The sequence below is a fragment of the Cebus imitator genome, unplaced genomic scaffold, assembly GCF_001604975.1.
Source record: "Cebus imitator isolate Cc_AM_T3 unplaced genomic scaffold, Cebus_imitator-1.0 Scaffold156, whole genome shotgun sequence".
NCBI classification, from domain to species: Eukaryota; Metazoa; Chordata; class Mammalia; order Primates; family Cebidae; genus Cebus; species Cebus imitator.
In genome coordinates, this window is record NW_016107471.1 from 941,871 (window position 1) to 957,757 (window position 15,887).

Sequence of the window (15,887 nt, forward strand, 5' to 3'; positions counted from 1 at the left end):
AGCAGTAAATCTTACCAGCACAATCATCAAAGTGTATTTTGAATCTCACCCTCATTGCTAACATCCTATCCAACATTATTCCCAATAATAGTTGCATTTTGTTTTATTTTTATTAGAATGCAGCTGTCCTGAACTCCCTTAATTACTACCTTATATCATTGATATATCATTGATATATACCTTCCAAAGATCTTTCTTATGTAATTTATGTGACTATTATTTATAAATTATATTTTAGCATTTTTCTGTACGGTGTAAACTGAAATGCTGGTTATTTGGCATCTTAATATTAGGCATCTTTATTATCACTTATTTTTTTATCTCAGATGTTTTGTTTCATTTTGATTTCTTTCAAAAGTGACTTGTCACATATATTTTATATTCTGAATGATCTTGGTGTTTTTCTCAATCAGTTTTACATACATTACCATGAAGTTAATGGGCATAATTTCTCCTAATTTGAGCTTCATATTGGTTTCATGCCAACTAAAACAGAACTCAGATTATTATTTTTGTTACTCTATATAATCAATAAGTTATAGAAAAGCATAATGAAATTCTGAAGAAAGTTGATTTTGAGGGTTTTAAAAATTTTGAATACAGTAATAACAATCAGTTGGAGGGTATCACTTGATATTAGGCCCTAGGCATTTATAAACATTCCAGAAATGTGCTTTTTAGTGAAAATGGTGGACAATTGATTCAATTTGCTACTTTTTTCACATCTAATGAAACAGCGTTATTCCAAAATATTTAAGGAAATAAAAAGCTTATCCCAACTTTTTTGTGTATTCACAAACAACTATTGATTGAATTTTTTTTCATACTTATTTGAAGCATTTCATCAATGCATGTATTAGCCCAGGTCAATTAAATATATTTATAAAAGCCTTACACAAATAGATTTTATGCAGTGTATTGTATATTTAATTTCATATACCATGAAATTATATAAATGCAATTCTAAGTTTTATAACAAGATTTTTTCCTTCTCAATCCTTCTCTTCCCCAGCTCCAGGAAAAGTGGTGAATCTCACAGTTGAGGCCTACAACTCTTCAGCAGTAAACCTGATTTGGTATTTACCTCGGCAACCAAATGGCAAAATTACCAGCTTCAAGATTAGTGTCAAACATGCCAGAAGTGGAATAGTAGTGAAAGATGTCTCAATCAGAGTAGAGGACATTTTGACTGGGAAATTGCCAGAATGCAATGTAAGTATCACACAACACTTTCTATGTCTTGAAAATCGTAGATAAACATATTTTCACACTTCTAACATATAGATACTGTATTTTTACCCATCTTATTTGTTATTTGGTTACTTATGGTACCATGTTATATACAAAGTTTTATTAATTATTTGATTACTTACAGTATTATGCTATATGGAATTGGCCTTATTTAGGTAGAATATAGGAAAGGTTTGAGAATTCAAGAGTGAGAGATTAAAATCATTAGGGAGTTCTAAAAAGACTTCATAAAAGGAGTAGCATTTGTGATACACCATGGAGCATGGACAGAGAGAGATAGTGTGATGGGGGCATTCCAGGTGGAGGAGACTTTATAAAGCCCTGAGGTGGAAAAGTATAAGATATAATTGGAGAAAATATTTTACTTCCACGTGGCAGGAGGGAAGATTACATGTAGGGTAATAGTCGAGGTCAAACTTGCAGAGGTAGATTGTTTTTGTTGCACATATCTTTGGTAAAGAATTTGTTATTACTCTGGGCATTGATAATAAACCTCATAATAGTAATGCTTTACTACATAATAAGCATCATAATTTATTATATGATAAGCATAATGCTTTTCCTAAAATCATTTTTGCAATCTTTGCGTTGTTATTAATGAAAAAACTGTCACAGTTATTTTTGTTGTAAATACTTTATAAAAGTCTAAAAATATTTTTCTAATTAGGATATATTTCTAACACATGCACACACCTAACACGTGAGCTAGTGGCATGTTAGTACTTTAGAGTACTTATGAGAAAGAACGATCATTAACAGTAAGAAAGTGACCTATACTTGAACATTCACAAAAGTAAAATTATTTCAGCTCTTTGGCTCTTGCTCTGTTAACAGGTAGGTTAAAAATTCTTACAAATAATTTTGCTATAGTTTTACCTTTATTTTAAGCCACTTGAAATTCTATTCATAAACACTAAGGTACAAGGAATATGATAAATATATTCTCTTCTAAAATTGCAGACATAATGGGTACAATTAAAATCTAGCCAATTTGTCCATAACTTGCATGTTATATGTGTATATATAGCATAAAAGAAAAAGAAATGAATGATATGTTCTCATTCTCATGTTCACCAAGAAATACAACATAATTTCTTCATTGATATTATTTTACTTACTAGGAGAATAGTGAATCTTTTTTATGGAGTACAGCCAGCCCTTCTCCAGCACTTGGTAGAGTTACACCTCCATTGCGTACCACGTATTCATCAAGCACGATGGCACAGAATAAGATCAGCTCTGTGTGGAAAGAGCCTATCAGTTTTGTAGTGACTCACTTGAGACCTTATACGACATATCTTTTTGAAGTTTCAGCAGTTACAACTGAAGCAGGTTATATTGATAGTACGATTGTCAGAACACCGGAATCAGGTATGGTTCACTTTTTGTATATAAAAAGATTTAAATTATTTAGAGAATAATGTTTTATTTTATTCATATAGATATTTATTTTTAATATTCCTTACCTTCCAGTAACTTTTTTCGTTAATAATATACGATAGGCATCCCATCTGGGGTTCCTTCAAATTTCTATACTCTTTTATATTATAGTACAAATAAGTATTTAAAAGGAGAAAGAAGATTTGAAAGAAACAGTTCTTGAGCTACTAACCATGATCCTAATACGAGCTTTTATCCTTTATAATCTCAGCAATTTTTTGTAATCATCTTTGCTGTTCTAAATCATTGATAATTGTCTACACCCTTCTCTCACTGTTATTGCCATTATTAAAAGTGAAGATACCTGCAGTAGCAGAACAAACATGTGATTAACATTTCAGTATCAGATACAAGCAGTAGCTAAAATGTGTACCTATTTATATCCTATTTGCACTGTAGTTTCCTCATCTGAAAAATAGACAGTAGTAGTACCTTCCTTATGGTGGCAGTGTTAAAATTAAATGAGAATAATTAGATATTATTATTACTACTAAATTTTATGAGAACATATTTTCAGGTAAGGTATTCATATATTTGATTATGGTACTATATCAGTATTCATGTAAATATATGTATTTATTTATATATTTGATATAAAATTTCATGGCTATTGATATAGTCCCATTATATATAGGTATGTATTATATGCATGATACATAACTAATATCTAATATCAGTTATGTATCATGCATATAATACATAGTATCAGGCATTAGGTTGTAATTGCTAATTTCTGAAGTTATTGAAAATTATTGATAGGGTAATTTTACTGAAGCATTTTTTTTCTAATAACAAAGCTGTTTGCTTCATTTTTCATTTTATATGTTTGAATTGTTTTGTTAATTTAAATATCATCTTTGAATTATATCATTTTCTTCTTCCATACTCCTTATACAATAAAAAAATAATTTCATGAGGGTCATACAAGGTGAAATTTGGTAGACAGTAATTTTGTTTTGGAAAATATTTGGAATTGTTTTATTTCAATTAAAAGAAAGAATAAACTTCTATGAAAAACTGACTAATTTAAAATGTCATTATTATTTTTATATGTTACCAATACTACATTTGAATCCTCCAACTGTAGGTTATAAATTTCTTCTTAGAACAAAATACAAATATTGATACAAAAAGTAAAAATTATTGTCAATTTTTGAGGGCTATTTTCTTGAAACTTCTACCTGCATTAATAAGAGAGAAGGTGTTTATCAAGCCAGATATCCAGTCTTTGTTGCAATATATATATGTATATATATAAATGCAGGTATTAAATGTTTCTGGACAATGTAACTTGACAATAAATATATTACAATGAATATTAGCATGAAACTTGCACAGTGAAATAATATAAAGTATTAAATAAAATCAGTAATTGTTACAAATAAATTAATCTGATAATCCAGCTTGTGTTATTCACAAGTTTCAATTATATTCCATTTTTTTTATTTTTTAAGTTAAAAAAACTCTGCTTTTAAGTGCGATATTTTATTTTATTTCTCTGACTTTATGTTTTATTATGTGTATTTAATAGGGTGCTCTTTCATTTAAAACACATTATGTATTTATTTTCTATACTCATTTTAGTACCTGAAGGACCACCACAAAACTGTGTAACAGGCAACATCACAGGAAAGTCCTTTTCAATTTTATGGGACCCACCAACTATAGTAACAGGGAAATTTAGTTATAGAGTTGAACTATATGGACCTTCAGGTAAGTCTTAATTGGTTTTATGTTTGCCTTTTGGAGTAAGAATCATAAAATATGTTACCAATGTCAAACTCTTTTTAAAAATATCAGACTCTTTTTTAAAAGACCCTAAGATTAAAGCAAACAAAAGGAAAGTCATAAGAAAGGTGAGGTCCTTTGATTTTTTAATTTAAAATAATAAATGAGTATAAGAATGACAAAACACTATTCATGTTCCACATTTCATGTGAAGCACATGAAAAAACTAGTGATAAATCCTCAAGACCAAAGTGTTAGTGGAGTTACACATCTTCAAATATTTGAACAAGAAGACCTTGGCTTTCATTCATCAAGAACAATGGACTTTGACTATATTAAATCAGATTTCTATTTACTGCTAGGAACCCATTTTTAAAAAATAATTATAAAGAGCTCTCTAAAAATAACATGGAAAATCTCTGTGTCTTCTGCTGTATTTTGCTGTGGACCTAAAACTGCTTTAAAAAAGAAAACATATTAAAAATTTTGGGCAGCTTTATGAAGTGGCAAGTTCTCCATCTTTGTAAGGAAGCAGGACCTGGGCATACACTTGTCAGAGATATTTTGAGAGGTTCAAATATTATATTTTTATGTAATATAATAATATAATATTTTATGTAAAGTCTAATATAATATTTATGTGAATTATGTGAAGTCTAAGATTCTGTCCTGATTGAGATCCTATGGTTCTATGAAAGAAATTTTATTCTAACAATGATTAAATAACATAAAGCTATATAGTATCATTTATTTGGGAGCATCAAAAAAGATACAGAGTTCCAACTATTTTATTTTGCAATTTCTGTGATATGAATCACTCATCACCATCATGAATAGCCTTTGCCTTTCATCCCAAGTAACTCATGCTCTTAAAATTCTGAATTTTTTTTACTTCCTAAAAAAGATAATTGCCTCCACTCACCCATCCAGTACACAGAAACAGACATGGATACACAGCTACGTCTTTTCTATCCAATATTATTGTTCAATACTTATCTGAGGTACTCTTTCATTTGTGAGGCTGGCTGATAAATCAAGTGAGAGGCATTTAGCAACGTTTACATTTAGTAACATGGGACTGATCACATGCTTCCAGTATGGTGGAGCATGTAGGGTAAATACCTAATTGAATTAGTTTAAGAGTAAATGGGAGAAGATTGCTGGAACAGGGGGTGTAGAAACTCGTTTGAGTTTAGCTGCAAAGCAAAGCAGCGAATAGAGAGCAAGGGTGGGGATAAGTGGAGTCAACAGGTTTCTTTTCAGTAAGAACATATAAAGCATGTTTGTTTGCTGATGGAAATGAGGAAAATAAGGAAAATGTTAATGATGTAAGAAAAAGGAGAATTACTGGAAAGGTGTCTGTGTAGGCAGAAGGTGAGATCTTTTTCTCAAATGTAGTGATTGGTTTGAGATAAAAATACAGATAATTTGTCCACAGTAACAGATAATTTGTCCATAATTTGTTCTTATACATTGTAAGGCAGAGTATATGGGTATAGATGCTGGTAAATACATAGTTGTGTTGGTGGTAGCCTGTGGCAAATATTTTCTAATTGGTTTACTTTTTTTAGTGTAATGGGAAGCAAGACCATTAGCTGGGAGTGAAGATAGGGCAGAAGATATTAGAGGTCTGAGCAGAGAAGATAAGTGTAAGATAATCATTCAGAAGAGTAGAGTGATTGGACCATTGACTATGTAAGTTGAGTAAGATTCCAGGCACCAGGTAGGGCTTGTTTGAGGTTTGGCTACAAATAAAGTGGTATCAGTTAATGGTTTTCTGAGGTTCTCCAGCTCCCTTCAAGAAGAGAAGGGCAAGGGGTTGGAGGCATGTGTAAGGCAGTGATTATAATTGAAATTGACACCAAAGCTGGATAAAGAGGGGAAATCAAGTGGCGAGGGGTCAAATAAAACAAAAATAAAATAGGTGATTAAATCAATGGATTGTTGATTTCAGTGAATTTAAAGAATTATCAGTTTAGGATTCTAGAGGAAATGTAAAGGACATAGGAAAAAGTGGTTATAAAAAGGTGCATGAAACTGACATTCTTAATGATATGCCATAACTGATGTTAGTAATGTCTAAGCTATGATCTTGAGGGAGTGGCTGAAATTTTAGAAAACTAGATTATTTAAGGAAATATCTAAGCAATTTAAGGGCTATCTCTCAGGATATTAAAATCAGCACAAATTAAGATGGTAGCCTTGAACCAAAAGCTAAACCATGGGAGTAAATGACCCTTGGATTAGTAGATTACAACTGTGAGGCCTAGTGGATGTCATTGGTAACATAGAATTTAAAGCTGTGGGCTTTTATAAGGAGGGAGGGAGATTAGTGAATAAAATGGAGCAATGAGGAGCAAAGACAACGACTACCATACTGAAAGGCCTGGTTACTTGAGAGCTGTGTGGCAAAAATAGACTGCCACCATTTGAGGTGGCTGTAGGGGAACAAAAGCAGTGTTCTTAGGAAAGAGCCAGTTTGCAGTTAGAGCAAGAAGGTAAAGGAAACATTCAAAGCAAAGTTGAAGATTTAAAGAATTGTGGTGACAGACTAAGGAATTTTGTTCAGAAGCTAAACTAGAAATATTTCCTAAAAATATCCTCTTAAGAAGATAATGACATTATTTAGGATTTTAATTGAATAAATTTGAGTTTGAAATCTGGTCACTTTTGGAATTGATAAAATTTGATGTTTCCCCTTTCAATATGTCAAAAATAACTTGGTAATTCAAAAGGGCTCTTTGATTAAATAAAAATAATTTTAAGCACTGGAACATTTTCATGTTCTTTCATTTGTTTTCATTAAATTGATATCAGTGTACTACTAAGCCACATGTTTAAAATATATCCAGTTTTGATATTATAATAACAAATTTTAGTGCACAACTTAACACTTGAATTGTTGTCTTGGTTCTGTACTTAAATGTGAAAATGATTGCATGCTTGATAAAAAATAATCCATAGGTATCTTCTACTTTTATAGGTCGCATTTTGGATAACAGCACAAAGGACCTTAAGTATGCATTCACTACCCTAACACCATTTACAATGTATGACATCTATATTGCGGCTGAAACCAGTGCAGGGATTGGACCCAAGTCAAATCTTTCAGTATTTACGCCACCAGATGGTAAGAACATAGGGAATGAATGAAATATTTTTGGTATGCTTATGAATGTCATTGAATAGTAAAACATGATATTAGAAGCAGTTTGTTTTATATTTACTTAAATCATGCTATTTCCTTATTAAATTACTACCTAATTCATTCTGAACATGTGTTCTCCAGAACATTAAACTCATAGCATGCTTCATAGTAATAGGGACCTAAGATCAGGCAAGGTTAGGAAATATCATATATAGTATTGGCCTGTTAGAGATTCACAATAAAATTTAGCATAACCTCAAGAAGTTGTAAGATAAACACATTTAGTATTGTTTAACTACATTTTTAAAAGTGGAATCTATTTTTTTCTCACAAACTATTATTCAGAGGAATTCCTATATTCCCAATGCTTACAACAAAATATGTTTATAATCAAAACAGTATTCTAAGCAAGTGAAGATTCTGAGTGGTTGCATGATACAGATTTACCAGCATGTACTGAAATTATGAAAATAGTATTTTTCTTCAGTAAACTTCCTTATATGTATTCATTAAATATCATTGTTTTAGGTGAACTATACTTAAAAAAAAAAGTTTCTGTACTATTTCACAACATATTTTTCTGGCCTACCCTGAACTTGTTAAATGTCTTCATTTCTACTTAGGGATTGTAATTATGGACAAAAATTAACAGTAACTTCTTATAACATATTAACATTTGGAAAAGTTTCCAGCCTTCATTTGTGTGGTAGCTAACATATAGTAACTTATAAATGAAATATACATATGTGTACACACACACATACACACACACACACACACACACACACACACACACGGAGACGTACTGGTCATACATTCATCATTCAAGTATTTGACCATTAGAGGGCAGTAAGTATTAGGAAATTTTGTACTTCTCCCCTTTAAAGCGACAATCATTGACATTTTGTTGGAAGAACATAAATGTTATGTTTTATCTATTTCAGATGAAAATCCTAACATATATATAGTTTCAGTATATGTATAAGAAAGTTATACATACTCATAAGGAAAATGTTCTTTTTTTTGTATTAAAATTTTACCATTGTGTTTCTATCAGAAGAATCTTAGCATTGCATAGCTCCTCCCTTAAATCTTAAATTTTATTCCATCTTCCCCATAAAAACCACTCTTAAACATTTCCTAGGAAGCTAAGAAGATTTATGGATACTTTCAAATAAAGCAGAGTCCTTGATTTTGGTCTTAATAGAGTTTTCTCAACCAACTCAATGTACCCACTGATTTCTATTCTTGTTCTACAATTAAATAAATCCTGAAATTTTGTCCTCTTTCAAGACCAGCTGACTTTGGGGCTTCTAAATAGAATCCATAACTCAATAAATAAATTTTTTTATTGTCATCATCATTGGACTATGGCATTTGACAAAAATAGAGAAATAGACAATGCATATGCCATGTACAATGCTGTGTTATTTGTCTTGGATATATTTTAAATTTTATTTGCCTTAATTTCTACATTTTTTATCCACAGAAGTAGAATTTTATGGTCATCGTTCAATATATTTCACAAGGCCTGTTTTTCACACCAAATCATTTCAAGTAGATGACCCCATTTGCCCTGTATAAAAGGCAATTTTAAACAGTTTCATTCTTTTATCTTCCTGAGCCACTCCCTCTATAGACCACACCCTGGTGGCTCTTAGAGGGGCCTCCTGGCAACTGGTAGGCTCCACCAAAGGCAGAGTTGACATGGTTCTTATATCCTCATGTCAGCCTTTGTCCATGGAGTTCTCTGAGGACAGTTCAGCCTCAGGAGCTGCTTCAATGGAATACTCTGGCAAATGCAGTAAATGTAGCTTTCTGCTTCTGGTACCACTACTTATTCCTGGTTCCACTATTTAAAACTTTGAAATAAATGGAACTTTAAACTAAGAACAAACTAATAACTCATTAGAACTATCTACTTTCAATTAAAAAAAATGGTTTCTTAATTTTAGTTTATCCTTTTAATTTATTAATACAACAGGGTTCTTAGTATTCTTTTTTTTGAGACAGAGAGAGAGTCTCACTCTCTGTCACCAGGCTCTAGGCTGGAGTGCAATGGCACAATCTCGGCTCACTGCAGCCTCTGCCTCCCGGGTTCAAGCAATTCTCCTGCCTCAGCCTCCCAAGTAGTTGGGACTACAGGCGTGCGACCACCACGCCCAGCTACCTTTTGTATTTTTAGTAGAGACGGGGTTTCACCATGTTGGCCAGGATGGTCTCGATCTCTTGACCTTGTGATCCACCCGCCTTGGCCTCCCAAAGTGCTGGGATTACAGGCNCAACCTCTGCCTCCTGGGTTCAGGCAATTCTCCTGCCTCAGCCTCCTGAGTAGCTGGGATTACAGGCACGCACCACCATGCCCAGCTAATTTTTTGTATTTTTAGTAGAGACAGGGGTTTCACCATGTTGGCCAGGATGGTCTCGATCTCTTGACCTTGTGATCCACCCGCCTTGGCCTCCCAAAGTGCTGGGATTACAGGCTTGAGCCACCGCGCCCGGCCGGTTCTTAGTATTCTAGTTAAAGTTACTTTATTTTCCTCTCCATATTTAAAGGCAGTCTATTGTCTATATAATAAATAATTAGGACTAGCTTGCTTCTTTTAAATTACCTTTTAAAACAATTGGTGTGCTTATAAATCTTCAGATACAAATAGGAGAATGTTACATTGACCTCTTATGGAGAACGTTTTGTGCTATTACATTACGGTGGAGTTGATTTCATTACCGCTAGGGATGTTATGGTCCATAGTCTACTTTAAAAGAAAATCAGCATCCTATTGTTTTAGCAGTTATCTTATATATTTCCTAAGGCATCTATATGTCCCTTAATATTTTGATGAGTAGACTTCTACATAGGCATGAAAATAGATGATTTTGGAAAAAAAAAGATAATAATCTCCAAGGCTATAAAATATCATAGAATTGCCTATTCCAAAATCAAATAATGCTGATGGATGCAACAAAGGCATTCTTCTAATTTGTGTGGATGGTAAAAAAAAAAAAAAAAGCAAACTTTAATGCTTCAATATTATCTAGTAACTTTTCTGTCAGGGTGGTTTAGCATGACAATTTCTTAAAAGTAGACAAATTTCCGAGACTCTTGTTTGCTCTCTCCTAAAAGACATGGGAGTGAAGACATTTGTCCTAAGTGATTTAAACTTGTTACTCTCTGCAAATAGTAGTACAATCTTTGTAAGAAAATCACCGAGAACCCGCCAACTTTGTGTTTTCAGGATTTGCAATGGCTTTAATTTTTAATATAGGCTTTTCAAAATGTTCTTCTAAAGAAAGCTTAATTTGCTAGATAATGGCAAAAATGATCTTAATGTATTTTCTTTTACCTCAGTGCTGTTTGTCTCTATTTTATTTCTTCTCATAGTTTTTTATTTGAACACCTCAAACCATTTGGAATATATTTTGATAAATCATATGCTACTATGTTTCTAATGTATTAGTAAAATTTAAACCCGAGAGTGATTCTTAGGTAGTGCATGTATGTAGCACCTTCAGAATTAAAATTATTTTGGCATTATCTAGAAAATTCACCATTGAGCATTAATTTTGAAGTTGGAAACAAATGACATTGAGGTAAAGAAAATATGAGATTTTTTTAACGAAATGTCTAACATTTCTCATTTATTAGTAAAATTTGCAAATGTATTGAGTTGAGAATGACTCTTAGGTAGTCCCTGTGGATACCTTCAAAACTGACGCTGAATCATATGATTACCTTGTGTGTTTGATTTTCTTTAGTTAATTTTGTATCAATATTAAAGGAGTCTTCTCTAGTTTCCTCATAAGAATTTGTGGCCTAACAAACCAAGTATCTTTTTAAAGACAAGATATAATGCTGTGTACTCCATTTCCTTTATCCCCCAAGCTTTTTATAAATGGGGAATAAAGGATAAGTTTATGGTAATTATTTTTATGAAAGTCTGAGATACATTTTAAAGATAATATAGAACAACTTAATCTCTACCTGGATTGTAATTTTTGGCATTAAGTATCATGGGACAATACTTACTAAGTTATATTGAAAAATATATTCTACTTAAAAGATAAATAGTGTCTGCCACTACTCTTGGGTTTTACTAGAAAACAAGAGACAGTAAAATATATATATTTTTCTACTGTCCTGCATAATATTTGATATCTAACATATTAATGTGTTGCATTGACTTGAACTGATCATCTCACTTATTTTTCAATAGGCAGGGTTTAGTTGCCTGATTCATATGATCAGTGTAGTCATTAAGCTGTTTTTTTTTCAGTTCAGATTCTACATCAGTTCAAATTAAATGGAAAAAATGCCAGATCTCTTCTGTGACTTACATTATGCAATTCAGATTAATATTTTGTCTGCATAGATACTGTAAAATAAAATTTTAAAGAAAGATGGAATGGGAGCTTTGCTATTTAAATAGCCATATTATTTTACACCACACAATTAATTGGAAAGTTTCCCCAACCTTGAAAAATGCATATTGGTAAATATGATAATACAAACATTAACTCTAGGTACAATATATTTTAATGAAGGAAAACTCATACAAGAGGTGACCTGTGCAAAGGCTTTATCTGTTTTAATTTCTTTCTCTGTCCTCAAGTGTCTAGAACAGTGATCATATGAAGAATGCCCACTGTGTTGAATGATGAATGAATGGCTCAACAATTGTCACAATATGTAGAGAGTCTTTACAGGTTACTTCATGAAGACAAAGGCAACACTAATCTATTGGATGAAAACTTCATATAGTTATAGTTTACTATAAAGCCAACTTAAGCATAATTATGTTTGCTCATTGTAAATAACATATATAGGAGTTGTAAAATTATTTTTCAATTCCTTTCTTTTGTCTTAAAAAGGAAGGAGGTCATTTTTCTTTGTTCTCTTTTAAGACCATATGCCTGTCTTCTAATTAGAATTTGCCAAACCTATACCACTGCCAAATAGCTTAGGGAAATTAATTTAAAGTGTAACAACAATCCGATTATAAGAGATCATAATTTTATGTCATTTCTCTTTCTTAAAAGTTTTAGAAATTTTCTTGAACTTTTTGTTCCTTATGGCAACCTGTAGAGTAATAGGAAAGCTGTAATTACCCTCATTTTATAGATAAGGAAAGTAGGGATTGGAGGGATAAATTAGTTGTTCATCAACACATGTCGAACTGTAAATAAAAAGGGACAAAAGGCCAGGGCATGTTTATTTTTGGCCCATTATTCCTGTGAAACTGGGAAGTTCCCTAGGTGTCACTCTTGGTGACTTCATAGCTAGATGTTGCTTTAAGTTCTTGGTGCTTTATTTTAAACCAATTGTTAGTTTGTTCCTATTTTTCTTTACCATTGCAATGAGTGAGGACACCTGAAATTTGAAAATAACATGATTATTTAAAAAATATCAGAAAAAATCAACTCTTCAAACAATTTCATGTAATAAATTAAAACAGTCTAATTTAACTTACCGACTACATTTCATTGCATTCAGAGTCTTCAGGATATTATTTTCAATCTGTTGTTATAATTTTAATGAAACCATCAAGGTTTCAATTGGGCATTAATCATCTCCAAATAGGCAGATTCTCAAGGAAATTATTTTTATTAATTGTTTCAAACAAATGTTATGACTTTTATTTTGGAAAATTATTTTGTTATTGTGTTCCTTATTTACATTTTGAGAATGTTTAGAAATTTAAATATCCATGTATTTAAAGACATTTAATTTTTAGTAAAATAAATTATTTTTGTCAATTTTCTTTCTCTCTCTCCCTTTTTTTTTGAGATGGAGTCTCACTCTTTCTCCCATTCTCCCAGGCTGGAGTGCAGTGGTGCTATCCCCACTCACTGCAACCTCCACCTCCTGGGTTCAAGAAATTCTCCTGCCTCAGCTTCCCAAGTAGCTGGGATTACAGGGACACACCACCATGCTTGGCTAACTTTTGTATTTTTAGTAGAGATGGGGTTTCACCATGTTGGTCAGGCTGGTCTCAAACTCCTGATCTCACATGATCTGCCCACCTTGGCCTCCCAAAGTGCTAGGATTACAGGCGTGAACCACCACTCCCAGCCTCATCTATTTTCTATAGAATTGTTTATATATCTTAAATTATGAGCTAAGAATTTAGGCACTTTTTCACTTGAAAATATATTTTTCAATTCCCCCTTTACTCTTTTCTTTCTTTAGTTCCAGGGGCAGTGTTTGATTTACAACTTGCAGAGGTAGAAGCCACACAAGTAAGAATTACTTGGAAGAAACCACGACAACCAAATGGAATTATTAACCAATACCGAGTGAAAGTGCTAGTTCCAGAGACAGGAATAATATTGGAAAATACCTTGCTCACAGGAAAGAATGAGGTATTGCATTTTTATTTCACTTATTGGTGAGCCCTTTCTGCTTGGTTTGGTTCTGGCTCTGTTAGTTTGGAAGATTTGCTAGCACTCACACATAAAATATTTGACAACTTACTAATTCAAAGTAAAGTAAATTTGGGGCATGTTGATAATCTAGCTAGATCATGTTTCATTTTAGGTCTTATATTATTAGTTAAGTGCTATGATTCTTTTTCACCATATGAACAATGTTAATTGTGCAATTAAACAGGACTAAAGGTATTTTCATAAATTAATATTGTTATTCTAAATTAATTAATGAATTATCTGGAAACTCTTGTTATGATTTAAGTACTCCTTCAAAGGCTGTGCTTGCAATTTATAACAGTTGCCAGTGAAAGGCACAGTCATTTCAGTAGCTGTTGTTTACAAATTTTCTGTTCTATTTGGTCTTGGGAAGCTAAATTTCAGAGCTGCCTTTTTTTTTTTTAAGTGCATTTGAATAAGAAATCACATTACTAAATAAAAGAAATTTAAGTTATTTCATAGGTTTAAAGTAAGAGGACCAGGATCTTTAGGCAATGTGCTTGCTTCTATTCATACTGAAAGTCTTTTTTTTTCCCCTTTTGTTTCTGTTAGGAAGTACAGGCAGCACTGATTTTTTTTTTTTTTCCGCTGTCTTTGTTCACCTCACCTCATCAACTATTCATCTGTGAGACCCTTTCAGCCTCCAGGTTAGTCATGTCCAGATACTGGCTGCTCCCTGGGGCACTCAAAGAAGAAACATCCTTAGGACCAGTGCAGCAATCACTGGGCCTTAAAGACAAACGTGATAGTTATTCAGCACCTGGCGTCTGCTGTTTTGTTTCAGAATTGCTGCTGCTTTTACCTGTGCTATTACTTTTCCCCACAATGCTGTCTCTCTATTTCTAGTGCCAGCCCTCCTCTATTTCTGGCACTTACCTGTACATGACAGTTGACCTTACCATGTGCTCAATGCACTGTGGCCACCCAGGACTTATCACTCCAAGTTGCTTACCATCTTTAACCCAGGGTTAAATTTTAATCCTATGTTGATTCCTTTCCTCAGTGCAAAAGATGTTGAATTATGCTTTCTGTGATACTCTAGTTGACAACTCAGGCAAAGGGCAAAAGCTTAACCCTTTGCTCCTGCTGAGAAGGTCTTAAATTAGATACTGAGCTTTCTTAAGACTAGATGACAGGTTTTCTACTTCTGCTAATAACATCTATTGAATGGGTGGCCACACCTGTTTTTCTATGAGGTTAAGAGGTTCTAGAAAGACTTTTTTTTGTTTTTTTGATTCTTTCTCTATCTGGTCTGGAATTCTGGTCACACAGTAGACAGAACATGAGCTTTGGAGAAATACAAATTTGGATTTAAATTATGATTTTATCTATCACTGGGCTATACAGCAAGTGGTTAAGAGTGTAAAACAGGTTTAAACTCCGATTCTGCCATTGCTACTTGTTTAACTTTGGGAAAGTTGGCCTGACCTCTTTGAACATCAGTTTCTTCTTCTTTAAGATAGTGATTATAAGTCCCTATAACAAAAGGTTAATAACAAGGATTTCTGGGTTAATGTGTGTAAAGAGCTTAGAACTGCACCTGGCATATAGTGAGTGCTGCACTAAATAGTTGTGACCTATTGTGATCATTAATCTTGGCATAGGATCATCCACCTTAATTGCCACCCAATATTTCTTCTCTTATCCTCTCTCAATAAAAGGAGGCATTATGCTTATTTTTATTTCTCTGATTTTATCTTTATTTATTAGATCAGACTCATTTCTGATATTTCTGCTTCCCCATGTAATTGGTGTTTGGGTTCACTTTTCAGGAGATTGATGTGGGGAGACCGATATGACAGAAGCTTAAAATCCAAATGGTCCTGGGTTCTTGGCCTGGCTCTGGCATGTTCTATGTCTATGACTTTGGACAAACCAACTTTTGGAGATTTGGTGC

The 15,887-nt window shown here is 32.7% G+C and overlaps 1 protein-coding gene across 1 annotated transcript in view; it reads left to right on the plus strand.

The window, feature by feature from the left end:
• Positions 1–15,887, plus strand: part of PTPRQ (protein tyrosine phosphatase receptor type Q) — a 255,887-nt gene that overhangs the window by 50,460 nt on the left and 189,540 nt on the right. Inside the window, exons 12-16 of the mRNA XM_037743831.1 lie at positions 1,013–1,212; positions 2,373–2,622; positions 4,276–4,404; positions 7,403–7,549; positions 13,755–13,927. Of these exons, the coding sequence (XP_037599759.1) occupies positions 1,013–1,212; positions 2,373–2,622; positions 4,276–4,404; positions 7,403–7,549; positions 13,755–13,927 (899 nt within the window). The remainder of the gene's footprint in view (positions 1–1,012; positions 1,213–2,372; positions 2,623–4,275; positions 4,405–7,402; positions 7,550–13,754; positions 13,928–15,887) is intronic.